This window comes from Plectrocnemia conspersa, unplaced genomic scaffold (genome assembly GCF_051122295.1).
Source record: "Plectrocnemia conspersa isolate PC_06_02 unplaced genomic scaffold, ASM5112229v1 ptg000012l, whole genome shotgun sequence".
Lineage (NCBI taxonomy): Eukaryota > Metazoa > Arthropoda > Insecta > Trichoptera > Polycentropodidae > Plectrocnemia > Plectrocnemia conspersa.
In genome coordinates, this window is record NW_028277176.1 from 28326422 (window position 1) to 28351335 (window position 24914).

The 24914-nt window shown below is 32.6% G+C and overlaps 3 protein-coding genes across 6 annotated transcripts; 1 reads left to right on the forward strand and 2 right to left on the reverse strand.

The window, feature by feature from the left end:
• Positions 1-360: 360 nt before the first annotated feature.
• Positions 361-984, reverse strand: LOC148228786 (uncharacterized). Its single transcript, XM_088199936.1, has one exon. It carries the CDS (start codon positions 977-979, stop codon positions 362-364), a length of 618 nt encoding a protein of 205 aa, XP_088056062.1. The 5' UTR covers positions 980-984; the 3' UTR covers position 361.
• A 3546-nt stretch (positions 985-4530) lies between these two features.
• On the forward strand, positions 4531-8314 carry LOC148228787 (histone H2B-like). Of its 4 annotated transcripts, XM_088200751.1 has the most exons (4): positions 4531-5425; positions 6084-6582; positions 6646-7203; positions 7755-8314. In XM_088200751.1, exon 4 carries the CDS (start codon positions 7893-7895, stop codon positions 8265-8267), a length of 375 nt encoding a protein of 124 aa, XP_088056877.1. In that variant the 5' UTR covers positions 4531-5425; positions 6084-6582; positions 6646-7203; positions 7755-7892; the 3' UTR covers positions 8268-8314. The 4 variants fall into 4 exon arrangements, 3 of the variants coding, with proteins under 3 accessions (XP_088056877.1, XP_088056876.1, XP_088056878.1); XM_088200750.1 differs by lacking the exon at positions 7755-8314 and having other exon boundaries at positions 6646-7581; XM_088200752.1 differs by lacking the exons at positions 6084-6582; positions 6646-7203 and having other exon boundaries at positions 4578-5425.
• A 5426-nt stretch (positions 8315-13740) lies between these two features.
• Positions 13741-20707, reverse strand: LOC148228788 (uncharacterized). Its single transcript, XM_088200129.1, has 3 exons — positions 20493-20707; positions 15574-16621; positions 13741-15101 (listed from the first exon to the last, which is right to left on the reverse strand). The coding sequence occupies exons 1-3, from the start codon at positions 20561-20563 to the stop codon at positions 14850-14852; spliced, it is 1371 nt and encodes a 456-aa protein (XP_088056255.1). The 5' UTR covers positions 20564-20707; the 3' UTR covers positions 13741-14849.
• Between the last annotated feature and the right edge of the window lie 4207 nt (positions 20708-24914).

A 24914-nucleotide genomic window follows, 5' to 3' on the forward strand; every position in this document is an offset into this window, starting at 1 on the left:
CTATTCTTTTAGAGTAGGTTTCATGTCGTAACTACGGCAGTATCGTGTCTATAAAAACCTACATACATATATAATACTATAAGTAGCAAAAATGTAATCCATTTCCTAAATAATACTTAATCAGGAAAAGGGCTATACTTTTGACAGCATTCCTTATTTTAACTACTGTGCAAAAAAATGAAAATTTGGCTACCATATTTCCTATTCATGATTTTCGAGAGCTATTCTTTTTGAAGAAATAAAGTGAAGTAGATTCAGCTTCGAGTAATATATCAAAACAAGCATAAAATATAAAATAACCGATATAAAAATTAGTGGCCCTGAAAAGGGCCTTTGACGAAGTCCGGACATATTACGATATTTATTTCTTAGCAGCGGCTTTTTTGCCTGCAGGTCTGCCTCTGGGCGCGCCAGTGGAGGCCTTCTTGGGTTTGGGCGTTTTCGGCTTTTTAGTGGGCGGCTTGGTAGTCTTCTTTGCCTTGGTAATAGGAGTCTTTTTAGGCTTAGCGGCGACAACTTTCTTCGGGGTAGCTGCTGCTTTTGGTTTCTTGGCGGCAGCCTTTTTAGGAGCCGCGGCTTTCTTGGCTGCCGGCTTCTTTTCGACGCGTCCGGCTTTAACGCCCGTCTTTTTAGCTTTCGATGCCTTTTCCTTCTTGGCAGCGACAGGCTTGTTCTTGGCCTCTAGCTTGAAAGAGCCTTTCGTGCGGACCAAAGATCCATTTTCGACGGCTGTCTTCAGGTACTTCCTGACGAATATAGCTACTCGATCAGAATCAACCTTGTAGTTGGCGGCGATGTACTTCTTGATGGCTTGCAACGATGAGCCCTTTTTCTCCTTCAAGTCAGCGATGGCCTTGTTGACCATCTCCGAAGTAGGAGGGTGCGTCGGTTTCTTAACGGCTTTCTTGGCTCCTGCTGCAGCCTTGGTCTTCTTGGCGGGAGTCGCCGGAGCTGGTGTGTCTACTGCGGTTTCTGCCATCGTGTAGTTGCAGTGAATCGAACGGTTAAACATTACCTAAGTTCGACACTCGGTATATGAATTCGAACGTAGCGCACCGAAATCATTATAGCGCCTGCAAATTTTGGCATCATTCCGTTCGCTTTTCTGCTTCAATATCAACTCTTTCTTTGCTATTTTACCGTAATTGACCAAATAAAGTAGCTGCTTTCGAGCTAAATACATTTAAGAGACACTAATCTTACATTTTAAATTTAAAATGCATACAATAAAATTGTAGTTTACCATCAAACTGCTATTTCATATCAGAGTACTTCTACTCCTTTACGTAATACTAGTTTCAAAAACGTTTTTATAATAATCTGGATAATTCCGTGGATATTTTATAAATCATATTCATTCCTATTAATGTTCTTTTAAATTTAAAATAATAAGATATAATATTAATCGAACCGTTTAGCGTTGAAAAATATTTAAACCCAACTGTGATAAAACAACGAATACCTTACGCGCATTACATTTTACATATTCCTTGCTATAACTAATAATCTATTATAATGCAATGAAAATTAAAAATAATGCTATATTGTAATATAATTATAATAATAAAATTAACATTGTAAACTTGGTGGCTGTTTAAATGATTTAATTTTAATAAATTTATATAGCTCCAATTGGTATTTACATTGTATGTAAAAAAAAGAATACACAGAAACGTTATTAAAATTTAAAATTTTCCTCATATACTTAACAATTTCTCTTTTTCTTATATTTTAATATTTTACCTTAATAATATCTTAATCAAAGAAATAAATGAATAAAGTATGAAGAAGTAATGAACTTATTATAGACAATTTGAATGAGTAATTATTAAGGATTGCGTTTTTTCTTATTCTTTCTAAATGAATACCTATTGGTGTAAAATTAAAAATTTGTTCTTTGTTCTTTAAAATAATTGAAATAAAATGGGAATTATTTAAATCTTCCATGGAAAGTTTTTTAACGAGTACTTGGGAACTTGTTACATATACACTTTTTTCTTTAGAGTTCCTATATTATCTTGTCAAAGATGTAATTAACAAATATTATTCCTAATTGTCTGTGCATATAATAAATATAAAATTACAATTACACATTTTTTATATATTGTTATAAATAATCAAATAAATATTTTAAAATTCATTAAATTAACTATAATTTTAAGTTCAATATATCAAAAATATAAAAAAATAACATTTTTTAAACTAGAAAATTTATTTTTGTAATGGAGTTTCTCTAGAATTTTAGGAGTCTAGAAACACTAATACTTTATTGGAATGTGACTTAATAATATACTACTGACAGGAAAACGGTATCTAAATTCCTAAGCTTCCCGAATTTTATTAGAATTAATCTGGTATATATGTGTATAGAAATAATTTTCGTTATAATATAATAATAAATAATAAAAAAAGAATCTAAGCAATAATCTTTTATTGCTATAGATAAGATACAATCAAATCTATATTTTTATAATTACATCTTTAAATATTTAAAATGTGTATTTTTTCGAATAAGTTTAGGCTCAAGACTTAAAATTATTTTCTTGTCTTTGCGTAGAGTACGCTCGGGATAAGGATTCCGGTTTGTTATTGTGTGCGTGAACTGTGTGGCTCAAAACAATTTCGCTCAGAATATTTAATTTTTTTATTTTAAAAGAAAATATGTTTATTTAACATATAATACATACATATTAATAAAACAATGTAAGTTAAAATAAGGTCTAGATTAACAAGAAAATTATTATTATTCAAAATATGTTTATTTAACATACATATGTACATATTAAAAAAACAATTTAAATTAAAATTAAGTCTAAATTATCCAGAAAATAATTATTATTCAAAATATGTTTATTTAATATGTACATACTAAAAAAACAATTTAAATTAAAATTAGGTCAAAATTAATATTATTCAGAGTCCTTATCACTTATTTCAACATATACCTTATCTATTAAGTCCTTATCAATATCAACACAAAATTATTTAAAATAAATCACTAGAGAATATCGAGCTTTTGTGCCACACTGCACTTTAATGACGAATACCAGCGTTGACGAATCAGCGACTGTCCTTAAAAGAGAAAGCGAGACAACGAAGTACACGCTACATCGCTTCTCCCTCTTATATACATGTACACGCTACAATAACAAACCGGAATCCTTATCCCGAGCGTACTCTAATACCAACTGATTTTGGATTACCGTATAAAATAAGTACTCTTTAATTTTAGCGATTTTATTATCATTACTTGTTTTAAATGACACAGTATGAAGGAATTTATATAGCTACAGTTAATAATATAGAAACATATTTATTAATAGGTATTAATTCAATAAAAATACAAAACACAATTACGTATCGTAATTTATAATTAATATTTTTTCTTTGTGTATTACAATTTTTTTTTAAGATTTTTTTAAAAATATTTAAATAAAATGTAATTCGATTCAGCGAGTTGAATTTCTTATTATGAATGGCTTTATTTTTTATTTTTAAATTATAAATAAAGAAATAAAATGTATATGCTAAAAAAATGTTTTTTTTTGCAAAAAATAAATATTTAAATTATTAAAATCATTCCATGTGATGTTATTGGTGATTACTTAGGAAATCCTCGGAAATTAGTAATAAAAGTAGAGTTTTTAATTAATTAAAAGTAATTTGATGTATTATTTATTAAGCAAGATAGTTTATTTAAAGAATATATATCAGCACTTTTATTTTGTTTTTTGCTCTTTCTTGAGGACGCTCGGGATAAGGATTCCGTTTTGCGAATGTATTGTATTCAGGTATATTAGAGGGAGAAAAGATATAGGTGCGTATAGTCCGTCCAAGATGTTCATCATCGTTGTATTGGAAACAAGGGTGCGTGTACGCATGCATGCATACATATACAGTTTTCCGCGATTTTTTTTTTACACAGATAGGAGAACGTTACCAGTACTAATCAGGGCTGTTTTAAGGGTAAGGTGACCATACGTTGGAAATCATTGGCAGAGATTCGCTCAGACTTAGGCCGGTTTCACACGTGCCGGATGGATTCACCCGGCACCGGGCCGGCGCCGTTTACAAAGCTTTCACACGTGGCCGGTCTCTGGTCGGTTTCTGGCCGGTTTCTTCCCAACCCGACCTATACCCCGTCAACTGGTGCCAGTAATTTAGGATTAACGGCTTCACATAAGTCCTTCCACACATTTCGCGTTATTTTTTTATTTTTGTATGTATTCTACTAAGATAATTAAAAGAGATTACATTAATATAATTAAAATTTCGAGGTCTATTTCTTCCGCTATTGCCTAAACACGAGGAATATATTTAATAATTTTATTACAAGATAGCACAATCACTGTCAACGGCCCGGTTCATGTTTGAGTTTTACCCCCACCACACTCAATTCGGTACCCGGCGCCGGACAGTTTAGTGAGCGCCGGGTAGATTTGTCCGGCACGCCTGAAATGATAGTACTAGCCCATACAACACCATCCCCACTACACTGCGCCGGTGAAATCCACCCGGCACGTGTGAAACCGGCCAGAGAGTTCGACCACGCCGCTCGAAACCCGCGCACAGTCCCCAGTGAAAGTGCAGGGCTCGGCCGAAATGGCCGAAATGGCCGAAATGGCCGACCCGAGTGTTCCCCCCGCCCGTGCCGCGAAAAGATATACTCCGCGGCTAGAAACGATTCCCGCCACCGCTCCGGATGGCGCTGCTCACTCGCGGGTCCGATCCCGCTCCCGCGTGCGAGACCGGCGGAGATCGACGAGCTCCGCACCGTTCGCGCATGCGCGACACGGAGATTGACGTCGACCTGCTGTTGAAAGAGATAGACGACTTCAATCGACAAAAAACCCAACAACCACATCCAGACTGAGAACGAACTGAACTTCTCACAACACAAATACTTAGACTTCAAAAAATAGACGTGTTGACAGCAACTGTCAGAACTCTGGGCACGCAGAACGAGTTTCTGAGAGGCTTAGAAGGAGTGGCTAGTTCAAGAAGACGACGCTGACCACCGCAGCCCACTCCGACGCCGCCCCAGGAACCGTCCGCTCTCTCCTCGACCGAGGAGATGGAGACGGACGGATTCAGGATGACCACGACCAAGCGGAAGCGCAGACCATACCGGAAATAATAAAAACCGAAAAGGTACCGCCAATTTTTATCAAGAGCGGCACCAGCTACGTGCGGCTCGAGGCTGACCTCCGTCTCGTCTGCCAAGCAGATTAGAGACGGGATTAAGATCCAACTGAGTTCCATACGTACCAGCTGCAAGAGGATAAGCTGCTGAAAGTAGTGCTACGAGGCGTCCCGACCGGCATACAGACGGTTGATCTTCTCGAAGCACTCAAGATCGCATACCCGGTGAAGTCAGTTCACCGGATGAAGATGATCCTCGTACAAGCGGAGAGGATTGCAGCAGGTAAGTCCTTATTCAATATTACTCACCTTCTCAGCCTCAGCATCGGGGTTATATTATAATAGGTATATTTCTTGCAAAATTTATATTTTAAAATTACATATATGGGTATTTTTTGCAGTGTATATTATCTTTACCATTTTTTAAAAATCGCAAACAAAAATAAAATAATGGAATAAACCCAATAATAAATAATAAATAAACAATGGACGTAAGGAAATAAAGATCTTTATTTTTAAAACACATTCCATACAAAAACATATGTATTGCGTTTTATAAATTCTAAGAAATATGGGGCAATATAGTAATAAAAGTGTGTCAAATTAATGGAAAGATAAAGCAACCCCAATTAGTCAAGGATGCTTACTTGAATATGTTTTGAGGCTTTACTACCTACCTATTCATTCAGTTTCTTTTATTGTCTCATTCCATCTAATGCAATTGAGAAACACTTCAAGGGGCAAAAATGTTAGTAACACGGCCTTGTATTTTTCTAATTTGTGACTTCCACAACTAATAAAAAAGTGACCTTTTTTTTTACTTGAAATGAAATGCCCAACAAGTCCCCACATGTGCTCCAAAGAAGCCGAGTATAATGACAAATATAATCACGTTTATTTGTGGGACCACATTTAAATTCGATTTTCATATTCCCACACAGGCTCGACATTTCTAAATTCACACATTGTGCAGGACCGCGTGTAAAATGGTTAAAAGAAGACTAGGGCACATTGGACAGTGTCACCGGTGCCAGAAATTCGGTCACAGGGATAGTTTCTGCAACGTGGCCCCAACTTGCGTCAAATGCGCAGGCCCTCACCTCACGAGAGACTGCAAGAAAACGACCGAGCAGACCCCAAAGTGCGTTAACTGTGGAGGAGACCATCCGGCAAACTACAGGGTGTGCTCGAAAGCCCTCGTTTTTTGGAACGCAAACGGGCTCCTTAACAAGCGCCACAACCGGGAGCTTTTCACGAAGCACCACAAACTGAATGCGATATTGGTAAACGAGACCCACCTTCACAGAGACGACCGATCCGATAGAAAAGGCGGAATTTCACCGCCGCATCAAACACCACAAATCGCCGACTCCAGAACTGCAACACGCAGAAGCCACAATAGTGATCCTGGAAATGGCGCGAGGCGAAAAATTACAGTTGGTATCCTTATACAACCCGCCGAACAGACTCGACTACTCACCAACGACCTTCTCCTTCTTTCAGACTCGCTGATTCCGACCATCACAGCCGGAGACTTCAACTCTAAGCACACCCAGTGGAACTCATTCAGAATGAACCGCAACGGACTCGTTCTGCACGACTTCATTCAACTCAAGCCGTATATGATCACCGTCGACGCGCCGGACACGCCCACGTTCTACAGTCACATCGTTCCAGGCAACGCCGACGTTTTGGACGTAGCCATGTTTCAGAACTATCTCGGAAGGTATTCTTTGACCAGCCTGTAGGAGCTTTCGTCTGACCACAACCCCTCTGTCTTGATCTTCTCCACGACCCTCTTTCTTCCTGTGGGTCAGCGTGACTCGCTACCTAGACAATAGACTGACATGGAAACCTCATGTTGAGCACGTCAGAACAAAGGCGGATTGCAGGCAGACACAGTAAGCTCAACGCCAAAAACAAAGTCCTCCTTTACAAGATGATGATAAAAGCGTTCATGACATACGCGGCGCCTGTTTGGTGCTATGCACATGATAAGTTGATCGACAGGCTTCAAGTTGTCCAGAACAGGATGCTGCGGGAGGCCACAGACGCTCCGTGGTTCGTTAGGAATGTTGATATTCCGCATTTCGTTTCAAGTAAAAAAAAGGTCATATTTTTTATTAGCTGTGAAAATCATAAATTAGAAAAATACAAGGCGGTGTGTTACTTACATTTTTGCCCCTTGAAATATTTCTCAATTGCATTAGATGGGATGGAGACAATAAAAGAATCTGAATGAATAGGTAGGTAGTGAAGCCGCTAAACATATTCAAGTAAGCATCCTTGACTAATTGGGGTTGCTTTATCTTTCCAATAATTTTACATACTCGTATTACTATATTGCCCCATATTTCTTAGAATTTATATAACGCAATATGTTTTTGTATGGAATGTGTTTTAAAATTTATAGAAAATAAATTTGGTAAAAAATATAAATTTTTGAATTTTTTTTATTTTTCCCATTTATATATAATTATTTACTATTATAATTTCCAATAAAAAAATATGATTTTTTTTAAATACTGCAAGAAAACACCCACATATTAAGTGGTTAAGTAAATTGACATGATGGCTGAAAGGCCGGATTAATTTTACTTTTTTCATTTCAGACACACATCATCGATTGTGAACGACGTGCCACGCACAGATCACTACGCGCCGCTTTCCCCCACCCGATAGTAAGTTCTACCAGTCTTTTCAAATTTTCACCCACCTGTTCCGACTGAGTTTTGCAGCAGAGTCCGATCATGGCACCGAAAACCAGCGGGAAGGCAGCGAAGAAGTCCGGCAAGGCTCGGAAAAACATCACCAAGACCGACAAGAAGAATAAGAGGAAGAAGAGGAAGGAAAGTTATGCCATCTACATCTACAAAGTGTTGAAACAAGTCCACCCCGACACCGGCATTTCCTCGAAAGCGATGAGCATAATGAACAGCTTCGTCAACGATCTGTTCGAACGCATTGCGGTCGAATCCTCTCGCCTGTCTCATTACATCAAGCGTTCCACCACCACCAGCAGGGAGATCCAGACTGCCGTCAGGCTTTTGCTGCCCGGTGAATTGGCCAAACACGCAGTCAGCGAAGGCACCAAAGCCGTCACTAAATACACCAGCTCCAAGTAAATTGCCTGCCGCCTATTCGACAAAACGGTCCTTTTAAGGGCCACCAATTTGTTCAACTGGTCTATGAATTATATCTCATTGCATTATTTTATAAATTAAAGGCTAACCTTGACGCGGAGCAGTATTTTCTCAAACAAGAGCGTAAATGTTAAGTGAATTAATGTCAACGATAAAAATAATTTTTAGACTGGCTTGCTTGTCGGTGAAATGGAGATGTGTGCATTCTTTCATACAGGGCATTATTTCTAAAAATGCGAGCGGGGCTTATTTGCGAATAGTAGAACCTAAACTTGATTTTTTAATTGGATAATGTCAAATTTAATATTAATTTTTGTATTAATTATTTACAATTTGCAAACGCCAAACTATTACCGATAAAATAAATTAATATTTTGAAAGAAAGTCGATACAGATGATGAAATACTATTTATAAAACAATAAATATCAAACTGTATTGTAGAAATAATTTCTTTATTCTAAACACTTGACGGTCGATATTCGCACGACCATTGAACTTGAATACTGTTGACAGCGAAAAAATGACATATAGTTCATCCAAGATGTCAACGTTCATCATCGTTGTGTTGGAAATAAGGGTGCGTGTACGCATGCATGCAGTTTTCCCGCGAATTTGTTTACACCGATAGGAGAACGTTGCCAATGCTAAATCAGAGCTGTTTTAAGGGTAGGGAGACCATACGTTGGAAATTAAATTAAAAATTATAATGTGTTATATTTTTATTATAAATTATTGTCATGTTGTGGTATTTTGTAATCAATAAAACAATTCCTGTAATATTCTATTGGTATTTTTAAAAATATTATATTCAACAGTTATTTAACCTGGAGAGTGATTCCAAAACTGCTGCAAAAGGCTGCGCAGTGCGCTCTGCTCTCAGTCGGTGTTAGTCAGTCGATGAGTGTCAGCTGATGGTCATCAGCTGTGTTACCTGAAATGAAAAAATAAATAAAATTGTTTGAGGTATGTGTTTGTTTTGTCATGTTTGAATCGTTACTTAGCTGGTATGCGGCGGTTCGAACTTCAGGATGTCCCACGGGTGTGGATTTCCGTATGGGTCGTCGGTTATGCTCAACTTCTGTATGGTCTCGTTCGGTACGGAGGGTAGTGTCTTATGGAAGCGACTGCGGAGGAAGACATTTAGTCTTTCCGAATATAGCCATCAGTTGGGCCAGGACGGGTAAGACCTGGGCAAGCATCGGGATAGCACTCTCGAGGGTCGGTGCGAGCCGATTCACCTATATTGTTGGGAAGGCCGACTGCTTCTCTGTTTCTTTCTTAGTTGTATCTGCAAGAGAAAGATTAGTGGGGTTTGGGGAAGGAGGGAAGGTGGGAGACCTCTTTTGCTGTGGGACCGAGGCAGGTTTGTTCTCAGCTGATGCTGATGCGACCCTGGCGTAGGAGGTGGCGTTAGGCGATTTTGCGCAGAGGCGGAAGTTCGCCGGGTGCTGGCCGCCGCAGTTTGCGCATTTTGGTGGTTGCTCAGAAAGCTTCTTGCAGTCCCTTATGTGGTGGTTGTTTGCGCATTTGACACACACCGGGGGGGGGGGCGTTACAGAAATTCATTTATAACTACTTGTAATGCAATCCCAGTGGAATGTTTTTCTCTGAATCCTAATTGATGTTCACGTTGAATGTTTTGAGTTGTTTTTAATGAAATCCTTTAATTGTTTTATTACAACTACTTCCATAACCTTTTCTATAAAAGGCAACATGTTAATTGGTCTCATTTCCTCAAACTTTTGACTATTTTTTTATTTTAGGTATAATGATAGCAATATTCAAATTATCTGGTAATTCTCTTTCGGAGAGTGTCTTATATACTAAATAATATAACATAATAATACTAAGCGCTCTTTGATTCACATTTTATACATTTTTTGCTTTTACATTCACTAGCTTAAAGATTATATCTATAGCAATTACAACAGTGTATAAATATATCTTTATATACTATGCACCTTTGCACCTATCCCATTCGATATTTAATTTTATTACATCCATTATTGTTTTTAAACGTTGTAATGTTTATCTCTACAATACTTTTATTATAAAAGTATTGTAGAGATAAATAAAGGTGGTTTAATTATAACCTGTTAGTATAATAATATAAAAGTCTTATATTATTATACTAGCAGGTTATAATTAAACCACCTTTATTTATGGGTCTTATGTTTTGAACGCTATCTTCCAATTCTGTTGGTATTATTAAACTTTTATAATCAATTTTAGTTTGCTCTGTATTTTTTGGTAAAATAATAGATATATCTTTGCCTCTTTTAACCACATCAGAAAAATATTTCTCTTGTCGATTTTTTGTATATTGTTGTTGTTTAAATTTAAATTGTCATTTAACATCTCAATTATTGAACAATCATATTCAATTTTATTCCTGTCTTCATAATGGCTGGTTTTTAAAATTTCTGATGTATGATTACATTGTATCAAATGCTTTATTTCTACTATTTTTTTTTTGATAAAACATTTCTACTAGATATCATATAATTGACTTTTATTTTCAATTCCTCAGCTTATTTTATTCTAAATTCGAGCGTAATTAAGCACACTACTATCACACCGCTGTCGGGCATTTTTATTGTGACAATACTAATCTATCTTTACATTCTATTATATTATAATTATTTATATATATTATTTACGCTAGCATAAATGTACTTACATCTGCCGGTTTTCACCTCCAAAGGGGTTGGTTACCACAATCTTAGCTAATTACACGACAGACACAAGCACACACTACGAGCGCACATAAAGAATGGAAATACATTTTCACCAGTAGATAACTACGGAGTTCAATGTAGCAATCAACTGGAATTAAATCTAATGAATCTATATATTTTAGTCTGGAAAAATCACTGAACCATTTTTTACCAGTGAAAATATAATTTATCGAGCAGGTGCTATAAAAATTAAATGATTTAAACTTTTCCATACGTAGTAATATATAAATTTACATTCTTATCATTATTTAATTACAAGCGATGTGTATTTTTAGTGATGTTATATTTTCACTAGTAAAGTCCAAATACATTTTAACCAGTAGATATATATTTCTACTAGCGAAAATATAATTCAACTGGTAGGCTCTAAAAAAATATATATTTTGCTCTAAAATGTCTATGAAATTCAATTTGACAGTTGCGAAACGTAAATTTGCTGTTCAAACCCAAACATAACCTACACGAATTAACTAGACCCAACATGACTTTATAAAAGTTCTTAAACTAATAATAGTTTGAGAACTATCATTAGATCAAGTCCAAAACAGTATAGACAGACTTCGATATTATTTTGTTTTTAAAATATGATTCGATCAAAAATTCACGTTAAAAGCAATAAAATCGTGTCGGCGCCAACACGATTTTATTGCTTTTGATGTGGATTTTTGACTTCTGAGAAGTGATTTTTGTGCTCTTCTATTGACCAATATTTGGTTTTGATGTACTACTTCTTAAAAATAATAATATGCTATTGTCGCCGTCGTAGTGTGAATGATGAACTAAGTAAGATTGAGAGAAATTCGTCTTTAATTTTTTTAGAAAAATAAGAAACGATTAGTAATGTGTTCCATAATCGTCGTATTGTATCGGCTTATTCAATAGTTTTTTGCGTACCTCTGAGAAGTAAATTATTTTTCGTACAAATTAAAATCACATCTAACACAACACGTAAAATAATTCGCAAATTTTATTTTTCCATCTGTATTGCTATTTGCAACGAATTGTCTATAAAACCACTGGTTTTCAGCTTCTTTTCAAAACATTTCCATTGAAGATATGCGTCACAATGAGATGCAGAATTCTCATAATCAGAAATTTTGTTTAAGTTCTTCCAATCTTTAACACTAGATTTACGGGTATAAGCTCGGCAATTTGACAGGTGTCATTAAAAATACGTATACAGTAGACCTCCCAATAACACGGTAAATTGGAGACGTGCTATTTGGGTGCCCGTTAGTTTATGTGTGAGCGAGCCAAAGAGAGGATATCTCACCATATGCGCCTGATTCATAAGTATGTATTGCAAAAAATTATATTTTCTAGTCCCTAACTACACGCACCCAAATAGCATGTCCCCAATTTACTGTGCTACTGTATAGTGACAAGATTTTCAAAAATAGAAAGTCGTGAAAAAACAAAAAAAAATGCTGTCTGATACAAATAAATCAGAAGCCCGTCAATTTGACGGGTTTCATAAATCTAGTGTTAAACCAGTAGAATCTGATTTTGCTGGTAATGCACGGAAAACAGAATAACGGTATAGATTTTTTGAAAAAATCAGTCAATTATGGTGAATTCGTTCTCCGTTTGAACATTTTTTCGAAAACAATTTCTTCCATCCTCTGATGCAAATTTCTTGAAATCTACGTCTTCTCCTTGCGAGGTGATCGGCGAGGGAGGAGGATCATTGAAATTAATAGATAACCAGTTCAATCTACAATGGGAGTTGTTTCTTCAAATTCTGTTTTCTCGAGCCTCAATTGGTGAAGTGTTTGTATCATGTGTGATAATTGAAGTACTTGCTAGCAAATTTTGTAACTTTTTGAAATTCTTTTATTTGAAGTATTGCTGGGTTTTCTCAATACCATTTGCTCTTCAAAAAAAGAAAAGTATATAAATTAATTATTCAACTAAAAAAAAATTAATTTCATAGAATAATTCACTGAAAACTTAGCTTTTATAGAAACAAAAAAATGTGAATTATTTAGAGATATGTGCATCAAAATAAATACATTTTTTGTGCATTTATGTAAGGTAAATCTTCGTTGCAGACAGTTATTCATAAGGTGTTCACTGTTCTGACAAAAGTTCGCTCGTTCACACTTAATCTGTGCAATAATCTGTCCCATAAAACAAAAATTCGTTTTATGGGACAATTATTTTATATATTGCTCATTTAAATTGTCCTAAAAATATCACTTTGGGTTAACAATATATGTGCACTTGTCGCTACTCCTGTTGTACGGTTTACCGATCAGTTAAGAGCGTAAAAAAAAAGTAAATTACTTATTTCGCTTGAAAAACAAAGATTTTCAAAAAGTTTCACTCATATAGAAACATTGGAAATCAAAACGAAACATGAAAAATACACTTAGTATAATGTGTACACTCGTCGATACTCCCGTTACGCGTACCACCGATCAGTGAGGGCGTCAAATGGAAAGTAAATAAGCTTTATGTCCTTAGATTTTTTGAATTATGTGTATTCAAATAATTTTTAAATGAAAAAAATAGAGTTTTCATTGGATTCATGGAGAAAGACGTAAGACGTTGTTTTTAAATTTACTATACTTTTAGCGCCTCGTTTGAATTGCAGATCGTAAAAGATACTCGACCGATAATTCCGTTCACGAGATACGTAATTTAGCCATCTTCGAAAACATTTTCAATCTACGGGATAATTTCAGAAGATTGACTTTTAAAAAAATAAGCATTATTACAAAATTGCAAATATATTATTCAGTAAAATTTATTTACAAGATCATTGTTTAAAATTTGTCAAAACCTGTTTCGACAAATAATTAAAAATTAAATTAATTACTAAAATAAATGCGTTTATTGAGCATTTTTTACATTACATAAACCTCGGAATGTACGCGATTGATGTAAAAAAATACATTGTAAAACTTAAACCAACACATACATCCGAATGCAAATAAAAATTAAATTAAAGAGATTCTTTATATACAAAATAAATGCACAGTTGATAGTATAATCGAATACATAGTAAATCGAATATGGAATGGAAAATCATTGGAATAATGGGAACATTTTACTTATTAAAATTTTTACTGTTTAACAGCGACTTACACATATAATACAATTAAACTAAACACGATAAAAACTATTAAAACAGTATCATGGAAACGCTGGAGTTGATTCACGATTGTATTTAACTCATTGAATACTGAATAAAAAATACTAAATGAATTGTTCACAATAATCATAAAATACAGGTTATGGTAAGAAAGACTGAAATATTTATTACAACCAGTCGTGGGATAAATTTATTTACTATCTTCAACTGATAAGTCTAAAATAAATGTTTATAATTCCAGCAGTTACATATATGTATAATACTTTACACACTTCAGTCTTTCCTGTCATATCCTGCAGCGAGAGAGCAATAAATCGTAGTTTAAAATCAAACAGACAATTTCCTAAATTAAATAATTCATTAAAAATTATCAAATAATACTATTTACGTACACATCTGTCATTCAATTGCTCAGCGATAAAATAACACAAAATTCCGTCATTATAATTACGTTGATAAAATACGACACAAACAAGCAGATTAAAAAAAACACGGAAGAAAATCACAAAATAAATAAAATTAATAGGTAATAATGTATGTACAAGGGGAGGTAGTCATAGAATAAAAAAAGCACTGGTCTCAAAATGCAGTTTTAAACGTACATTCTTCTCTATCTAAATTTTAATCACAGTTTCACAAAATTGTATTCCAAAAATAGTGAACGTCTCAGAGGAACTATTTCTATCGTAATCTGTCAAATATTTAAGTACGTTTGGACTCGGATTCAGTTAGAACAGCAGACGCTTCAAATTTTTACGGTTGGTCTTGAGCGATTTGGCCCTCGGTTTTTCTTTGTAAGGACTCGTCGCGGACGTCAGCAGTTTGCAGCCTAGTTTGTCGCAGTTCTCCTTGTCAAAGTGACAGCGATTGCAGAAGACCATTGTGCAAACTGGACTCTGGCAAATGGCCCAGTGGTCTTTAACGATAGCGGGATTGTCGCATTTGATGCATCTTCGTATCTCACAGCCTTGCGAGGCAGCCTGAAAAATAACAATTACACCAAGTTAAAATTTCATTCATAATTATTTAAATAGCCGTTTTTTGAGATAACGAAACACGTGGAGATAATGAATGAACCCTCGCTGAACTTTTACTATCATGAAATTAAGTTTGTGTAAGTTATCTGAATTGTTATTATATTAACGAGTTATGAATAACGGTTACAATGTAAAGAGCGCAAATTTGTTAAAAATCATTAATAGATTTTATATACGATAAGACTTACTAGGGCTGTTTAAAAATTTATTATTATAAGAATCATAATAATAAGGCAATATCTTTAAAAAAAAACACTGTACCAGCGTATTAAGAAGCTGGATGGCTACTATCATACCTGAGTTAGCATTGCTACAAACTAAAGTGTTATAAAGGATGGATTATCAAGGTGAAATGTGTTGCTTAATAAAAAAAAAAACAACACCATTGTTGAAATAATAATCAATATATATTTACCTTAACAAATTTATGGTGCTTGCGTTTACTAGGGCTCACTGGTGGACTTCGTGGGATTATATTCTTTTTTTCTGGCAGCAAATTGCAAATGTTCTGTATTTCCATCAGCTCTACGTGCTTCACTCTATTATTGTTGTTATTGTTTTTTTCTCCTATCTCTTTAATCACCATCGGCTGATGATTCTCTTTGTTTCTTTGAAAATCCTCTAAATATTTAAGTCTGCGTCTGTTCGCCTTAGGATTGCTCATGCAGACGCTCTTCCACACTTCGCTGACTTTGCAAACGTTCACAAGATCCTGCTCCTCGAGTAAGCTCAACAGCACTCCGATAACTTCGTCTTTGCCTTGGAACCATTTTAAAAAGTCTACTTTCTCGACTCCGCCGAAGTACAGCACTTTCTTACAACTGATTATGCACCGCTCCGGCGTCTTAGACTTTCTAGGAGGCGTCACCGGTTTGATATTCGAATACAGCAACTGATTCTTTTCCGGCGTGCCAATCTTCTGCCTATAGTCGCACGATTTAAAGCTGTGCCTTTTGATAGTCTTCCGGTCTGTAGATCGAATGTTGTTTTTCTTATTCAAGTCTCTGCGGGTCGACTTTTTGGGAGTCTTATGTAAAATACTGGATATATTGCTTTTGTCGTAGTCCGAGCTCTGCAAAAAATCATATCGAGCTATCGGCGTCACTAGATTAAAGCTATCAGTTTCCATTTTCTCGCAAAAGTCATTTCGCAGCAGCAATATTTTTGATCGATCCTCATCTAGTCTTATAGAAGCGATATCCTCGCTCAAATTAGTATCACAGTTGAAGGCTTGTGTATTTTTATAGGCTTCTCTTTTAAACGTGGCACTGTTGTGAGGTGTGCTGTTTTTTGGAAACGATTGGCTTAGGGATATGTTCGACGATTCTGCATTGAAGATGGACGATTCGGCCGAACTCTGCGTGAAGGTCGTGTACCCGCTGTCGTTGGATAAGTTTCTCGCTTGGAATTTATTCGAAAATGACTTGAACGATGGCGTATCGACACTCGGTGACTCCATGTTGCTGTAAAGAGAATAAAATGTTTTAAAACTTATATGTACATATTTTAGAGAAATTAATAACACAACTACAAAAATTTTACCATAAAAAGTAGAATTACACAGTGATTTATTACTTTTTTTTTCATTAAATAATAAGTTTTGTTTTTTATAAAATCCGCCGTTTTTTAACACATTTGCTTTGACGAAATACTTAATTTATTCTTATGATTTATTGTACATATTAAATTCGTTTAAAGATGATTTTTTGACTCTACATTATAATGATTTTTTAGCATAAAAAATGAATACAGAAGAACTCTTTTAGTATTAATTATATTACGAAATTATAATTAATGATATATATACATACAATTTACATAACAAAAATGTTCATTTTGTAAAAAGATAATATTTTTTACGTTATTCGTCTTAGACTCTAGATAATTATGATTTTATAATTATTATTTTTTAGTAAAAAAAAATGTATATGTTTAAAAATTGCTGAAAAAAATAAAAATACTGTCTAATAAAATCCTAGAACTAGGGTTAATATATGGGTGCTATTTAACAGGGAATTATTTTGAGAGATATGTGCATTAAAATAAATACTTTGTTACATAAAGCGAATTGTTTGTGCATTTACGTAAGGTAAATCTTAGGATTTTTTCTTCGAAAAAGGATTCATTGCAGAGAGTTATTCATCAGGTGTTCACTGTTCTGACCAATGCCCGTTCAACAGTAATGCATAAACAATTCGTTTTATGAAAGAATTATTTTATATATTGCTCATTTAAATTGTCCTCTTAATAAATGTTCTATTTATTATTATAAAATTTGGTTGTATATTTCGGATTAAAATTTTAACACAGTTAAATTTGTATTATTAGACGGTTAGAATTTAAATTTGACTGGTCAGAATATATATTAAATGGTAAGAATTATTTTGACAGATATTCAAAATATTTTTTATAACAGCTCATTGGTCAGTATTTATAAAGAATAGCCAGTATTTATATTATCTGCTCTGTATTTAACCTCAAGGTCAGTTTTATGTTGATACATGGGCATTATCAAAGAGTTTTAGGGCCAACTTGTTTGTTTGGATTCGCAACATTGTCGGATGTCAATACAAGCGTGTTCTCTGCCGCCACTCAGTCGTTATTCCCGTTTCGTTCGTCGCTCTGAATGCCTTCGCATCCTACATATAATTAAATAGATTTGTTGAGAGTTATTCATGGGGTGTTCACTGTTCTGATCAACGTTGTCCAACAGATTAGGTGCAAGCGAGATATTTTATAAGATATTTTTAAAATAAATAATTTAATACCCATTTATATTTATAAATAAATGTTATATTATTTTTTTAAATTCACATAATCGTCCTATATTATTATTCTGACCATGAATAATATAATTATGACTAGACTGTTAATACAATTCTGACCGTGATTTTATTTTTATTCTGACCATTTAATTAGTTGTAATAAAGTTTTGGGTTACAACAAAATTATTATTTTTTTATTGCCGTAATATTATTTTATGAGCTAGCATACATCTATAAAAATATTAAATAATTATCAAAATGTATCATATTTATAATTAGGGTTCTCAATTATTCGTAGTTTTCAACTATTCGAATATATTCGTATTTTTTTCTACGTTTTCACCAATATTTGGTTAAATAAATTATAACCAAATAGTGCCAAAAGTTAATTTATTGTGTGTAAAATATTATTTAATTAAAAAATAATTATTGATGGAACATTTGAAATACACAATTTTATCGAATTTATTGTATATACTAATAATGTTTGGAACGAATTTAATATACATAAAGATCGGATACCTATCGGCGTTTGTTGTGTGCGGATTTGCATATAAATGAAATAAGTAGAAATAAATTAATCGCGATCGAATTATTGAACTGATTGAAATAAAATCTTTGCGTATTGAAACAAAAAACAAAAAACGTAACACGAATTCTACAAAAAATTTAAATGAACACCTGTTTTGAGATAAGCGTTTTCTTTTCCAACATTTTGTTTCATTCAATGAACGAATTCTGCGAATTTCGGTCAAAGTAGATATCACTGATAACATTTTTATTTACATATGTTTATGAAGGCGTAAAAGCATTTTTGTTGTTGTAAGGAAGCATTTCATTGTCTTGCATTTCGAAATAAAATAAAGGAGTATGAATTTTAAAGCGGTACTAGTCACTCGGGTATATTGAGAGAAAAAACGACTACCTGTGTTGCTCAAATATACAAAATGTTTAATTGTAAGAGTTTTGCAAATTTCATTCAAGATAGTACAAACGAATATTCAATCAATTATTTGAATATTTTTATGAAAATCGAGCGAATAATTTGAATAATCGAGTATGTATTCAATTGAGAAGCCTATTTGTAATGCTTTAAAAATATAAATTTAGCCTACCTATTAAAAATTTAAAGGGTGACTTTTGGAATCGCAGAAAAAGTTGCTAATTATTTATAATTCACAAAATTATGTTGTATATATTTTATATACATAACAGAGATTATCAGTTTGTAAATATAAAATGAGTGTTTATTTTTGTTTTTGAGTAGTGAGTTAATATTACGTATTTTTCCATAATTATTTATTTTTATTTTATATTATAGTAAATTATTTGAAAAATAGCGATTCTCAACGTTTTATTATATTGATTCATTTTACTACTTTTTTGTATTAGTATATTTTAATAATTTATTTTAACACATTTCTATTATTGAAATTTCGTTAATTAATTTTACACATTATTCAGCATTTTTGGATTTTTTTTATATTAATTCAGAGGCCAACAATATCTTTTATAATATCAATATAAAATATTTTTTGTATGTTAATTTATTTCGTACTCCATAATTTATTGGCATTATTTTATATAGAAATCATTTGTATTAAATCAAATTACAATTACAATTAAAATTTAATATTTTTATTTCTTCAGTTATATATGTAAATATCTGGGGTAATTCAAAACAGTGAAAGACTAACCACTGATCGAAGGGTTAAAGATTTATTTAAATATAACGATAGAAACATTATATGTGAAAATTAATTCAAAAATATAAGTGAAAATAGTATTTTTATATGCCGGTATATTGGAATTTCTATGTGCTATTTATTATCATAGTTTTAATGATTATTTAAAAATATTTTTATGGCAGTAAGCTGAACTTTGGGCTGTAGATAATTACGAGTTTGAAGTTATTTAGTAGAAAAAAAATTAAAGAACATTTTTTAAACTGTTACCTTTACTCAGTTTTAAATGAAATCATTATAAATACAATGTCAAATGTATACAATCGAAGAAAATTCGAAGGTATTTAAAAAACTAGAACTTATTGAAAATGAATGTATTGAATTATCAATTTTAAATTTTTGTTTCAAAGGTATCTTTCAAATCTAAGTTCAACAAAGTTTTATTATGTTTCAGTTATTGCAGATTTTGACATAGTATATCTGCAGTTACTTTTTACACGAATACTATATACACAATAGTAGCTAAAATGATAAGAAAGAGTAATAATAAACATAGAAATACGTATATTGTATTGATACATAATGGCGGGAAATGATCGAAAAATATATTTTTATACAAATATAACGTTTCCCATTTAACGCATGCGAATCAAATTAAAATAATATAAAACAATTTAATTCTAATATTTCAACAGCGACTAATTGAGGTCATAATTAAAAAAAAATTTTTGTTGCCTAAATGCGAAAGGTCAAGTGGCTAAAGGTAGTGTCATATGTTTCACATATGCATAAATTAGTTAAATTAGGTTTGAATGTGATTGTTGGAAAGTTTGAGTTTGTGACAGTTAGAGTAAGTTGGTTGTACAAGATCGTTGTGAGCTCACCTGCTTAGATGCGTTCGTCGGTGGTAATTTTTTTCGTCGTCTATGTCGTTTATGCGTTCGTTATGATGCATGGCCGCTCTTCGCCGACTGTCGCATGATTCGGAGCGAGCGGAGCAAAAATGGAGGCGTCACCCGACCGAGACGAGCTCAGCGTTTGACATCGCAGCTAGACTTTCAAAACTAGCGTTGCGGTCTTAACGCCGCTTTACAGGCCCATGACCGATACGTAAAAATAATCATAATAACTATATATAGTGTAATCATATTATTTTAAAATTAAAAAATGGTTTTAATTATATTGTTAGATTCACTTACGGTTTCAAAATAAAAATACAAAGTAATTTTTTTTATAAACTTGTATAAAAAAAATCTTCAACATATAATATACATATATGTATATCATAGATTATATTGCTATTTATATATATATATATATATATATATATATATATATATATATATATATATATATATATATATATATATATATATATATAATTTAAAACAAATTTTAATTAACTGTTTATGACTTATTAAAAAAATAGTAGTAATTTTTTTACTATTTTTATATATATATATATATATATATATATATATATATATATATATATATATATATATATATATATATATATATATATATATATATATATATATAAATATTTTTTTACAGAAATCTCGGACGAGCTATCGATATAAAAAATCTGGAATTAGCAAATAACATTTATTTACAAAAATATGTTGATATATATGACGTTATTTCAGTGGCAAAAGTTGGCCAGTCGATGGTCGTTTTTTTATTATTTCGACTTAAGATTCATAGTATTTCATTAAATGACATGCATTCTTCTGTCTGGACAAATTCAAGGTGGTCCCTGCTTAGAATCCACGTCAAAAGCAATAAAATCGTGCCGTCGCAGTGTAAACGCTCAGTAATCTAACGTTAACATTAAGACTTTTTAATATAAATATTACCACTTCCAATAATTGAGAATCGAATGAAGCATGTCTAACCAAATTTTGACCAATAGGAGAGCGCAAAAAACAATTATCCCTTCTCAGAAGTTAAAAATCCACGTCAAAAGCAATAAAATCGTGTCGGCGTCGTCGCAGTGGGAACTCGTCTCTTGTGAGGTACATTTCCACCGCTCTGGGTATATTAATAAGCAAAATTACGCAAATGAGGTGAAGAAATCCTCATGTGATTCACGAGAGACCATTACTTTTTTAATAATGATGAAAGTCGGATTGTAAAAATCAACGGGGAACGTTTTAGGCGCATGATAACCGATATTTGGCAGGAAATCGAAGATATTGATGTGCAAAATATGTGGTTCAAACAAGACGGCGCAATTTGCCACACATCGGGTGCAACATTGGATGTTTTGCGTGAAAAGTTCCCAGATCGCATTATTTCAAGTTGTGGTGACGTCAATTGGCCGACAAGGTCATACGATTTCACGACGATGGATTTTTTCGTTTGTTTACGCCGAGAGTAGCGTCTACGCCGACAAACTCGAAACGTTGAGCACATAAAAACCAACATTCGCCAAGTTACAGCCGAAATACCGCCGAAATGTATGATATATGTATTTTTTCTTAAATAATGAAATACATCAAATGTTCGATTAATAAAAAAATCGAAAGGTATCTTTAAATTTGTGTGTGTGTTTTTTTAAAGTTCGGAAACTGAATTTGGATCACTCTTTACTTGCCTCGAGTGGTTTACATATTTTATGGTGTCAAAACTAACGTTAAGCGATTATTGCGCAGATTTGAAACTGAACAATTGGTGTGTCCAATTTCTCCTGCCAGCAGCACTTACCTGGATGCAGATCATTAAATATCTCGGATGGTTTGCCTTTTATGATGTGTTTAGGTTTTACTTACATGTTGATCTAAATACTAATTCTCATTCTTATTTTTTATATAAAAGTAAAATATCTGTCAAGGATTAAACTGATTTTTAATATTACTTAAACCACGGAGATCGTCTAAAAGTAAAAGAGGCGATAATTTGAAATAACAATATCAGAGAATTACGATAGGTGTTAAGCAAAACCGTTCTAAATTGAGATAAACTATTTATTGATAGCGATTGTTCACTACTTTATTTTTAACATAATTAGTTAAATGGACATATTATACGACACAAATATGAACATATTCAATAAATAGGCAAAGAAAGAGTTACAAAATATCGAATGATATCTAGTTAATTGATTGGCTTATATTATGTATTGTTTTTTTAGCTATATTATTTTTTGATGTTGCATTTAAAAATAATAATTTTTTCATCAGAAAGTTTTAGAGCCACAGATTTAGTTTCAAGTTTTAGACCCACAGATTTAGATTTAAATTTTTTTATCTTTTGTTATCTTTATGTTTTTTTTTTATCTAAGTGCTAGCTAGGGATATTAAGTATCATTGGATTTTAAACCTAGTTACTTGAATCATTGCTGATAAGTGCATTTAGATTTGAATTATTAGAATCTATGGTCCGGTGAAAAAGTATTTTTAAATATACTAATAATTTATTTGTGAATATAAAACAGTATTTCGTTAAAGTCAGAGTATATGTTTTTATACTATATTATAATATATTCAGGTATCTCAGGTATAAAGGTGGTGGTTTGAAACAGTCAAAGATAACCTTTTTAAAACACTGCCGCTTTTCGATAAAATAGCTTTAATGTTTTGCAATACTTCTTGAGGATAGCTTTCTTTACCGCGTTAAGTTAAGTGCGTTTTTAACGTATAATAGTTTCTTTTTACAAGAGAAAATTACGGTTTTATCTTAAAAGCTAATGCTACCGAAAATTCGATTGCAAATTTATTTGATATATAAAAAGGTTCTCTGTGTGTATTGTATATATACTGATAACATTTCGAGCGTTTCTTTATTTTTATGATTATATATCGACCGTTTTCTACATGAGTGGAACATGGAATAAACGATGAAAGCATTTTTGTAAATATTGGAGATAAGGAAGAATTAATAACAATTCATGTAGATATGGTGACTATTAATTTATGTAAAACATTTCTACTACTTATTTATTTGAAACGCATGAAAGTCCTACTTATATTTTTTTGATACAATAATTTTATTTATAGATTCAAAAGTATCTTTTGCTTAATGATTTTTGCAGATATTTATAATTCAGCTGCATATAGTCATTATATTCACAAGAGAGAAATTTATTTTTACAACTAAATCTGCGTCTCAAATAAGGAAAAGATAAATCCCTACGCGTATATTTACAAGAAGAGTCCCATTTTTTATTATTTGAAGATATCGAAAAGATGTAGGAGGGTGACGCACGATTATAAATACTAGATAAAGTAGTAAACATTTCACGATATCGTCAATATGATTTGATATATATACTTTATTTTTTCTAAATTTGCCATACATTTCAGAAATTCAAAAGAAAACTGATTTTAATTGAATTTTACTTTTTTATTTAATTGTGCAAAGATCTTCTTTCACCTTTTAAACAATTTCAATTAGTAAAAAATTATACAATTTACGCCAATTTATACAAAGTGAAAGCGAGATTCGTGCAATGACTACAATAGTTTATTTTGCGCGAAAAGATATTGAAATTAATTATTAATTGTCAACCTATTTGTGGCAAAGACATTATGAATATTCAAAACGATGATATAAATTTAAAGTAGAATCGAGTTCATAATCATCATTATCATAGCGCTACAGCCAAAATGGGCCTTGGTCTCATCCAGGATTATCTTCCATCTCACTCTATAACGTATTCGCAGACCACCTGTACATTTTTTATCCTCAGGTTTATAAAAAGTTAGTCGCTTCGTGGGTTTCGAGTCATCCATGTATTTTATTAAACTTAATGAATTCAGGCTCCTGATACAACTCGTAGAGTGTACCATTCTCGCTTGTGCTCCATGCTTATGTTTCACGCCCGTATATCAGGACTGGTCCAACCAAATTATTATATACATTTTTTAAAGTTATTTTGGATATACCTACGGGTGGTTTTGAATTATCTTTGCATATTAAATAACTGTTAAAAACGCATTAAAAAAAATAAAAGGCGTTTATCTAAAGACAAATAGCGTAGTCCGAAAGACGCTGGACTGATATTTTAGAGGCCGCAAGTTTAGGTCACGCAGCAGACTAAAACTTTTTTATGAATTGATTTGTACTTTGTATAAATTAAATCTCTAATATTTCTGCAAGCAAACTAACAATTGTTTTTACTAAAAATAGTTACATATTAAGAAATAAAAATAAACTGCCACGAATACGTTTACGATTACTCCTACCCCCCGCTTTTAATCAATTAGCGTGGATGTAGAATATTTTAAATAATATTTTTTTAATTGATGAATAGTAAAATTATACATTTAATTAAAAAAAATATGTGTTTTTCCTTGTCTGTG

What these genes read in the sequence shown, in the direction of transcription:
- LOC148228788 (XM_088200129.1), bottom strand. Translation starts at nt 20,563, where the DNA reads ATGCATCATAACGAACGCATAAACGACATAGACGACGAAAAAAATTAC. An exon ending in CGACGAACGCATCTAAGCAG is followed by an intron (nt 16,622 to 20,492) that starts GTGAGCTCACAA and finishes TTCTCTTTACAG; the next exon opens with CAACATGGAGTCACCGAGTG. An exon ending in AGCACCATAAATTTGTTAAG is followed by an intron (nt 15,102 to 15,573) that starts GTAAATATATAT and finishes GTTATTTTTCAG; the next exon opens with GCTGCCTCGCAAGGCTGTGA.
- LOC148228786 (XM_088199936.1), bottom strand. Translation starts at nt 979, where the DNA reads ATGGCAGAAACCGCAGTAGACACACCAGCTCCGGCGACTCCCGCCAAG.
- LOC148228787 (XM_088200750.1), top strand. Translation starts at nt 6,129, where the DNA reads ATGGTTAAAAGAAGACTAGGGCACATTGGACAGTGTCACCGGTGCCAG. An exon ending in GAGGCGAAAAATTACAGTTG is followed by an intron (nt 6,583 to 6,645) that starts GTATCCTTATAC and finishes TCCTTCTTTCAG; the next exon opens with ACTCGCTGATTCCGACCATC.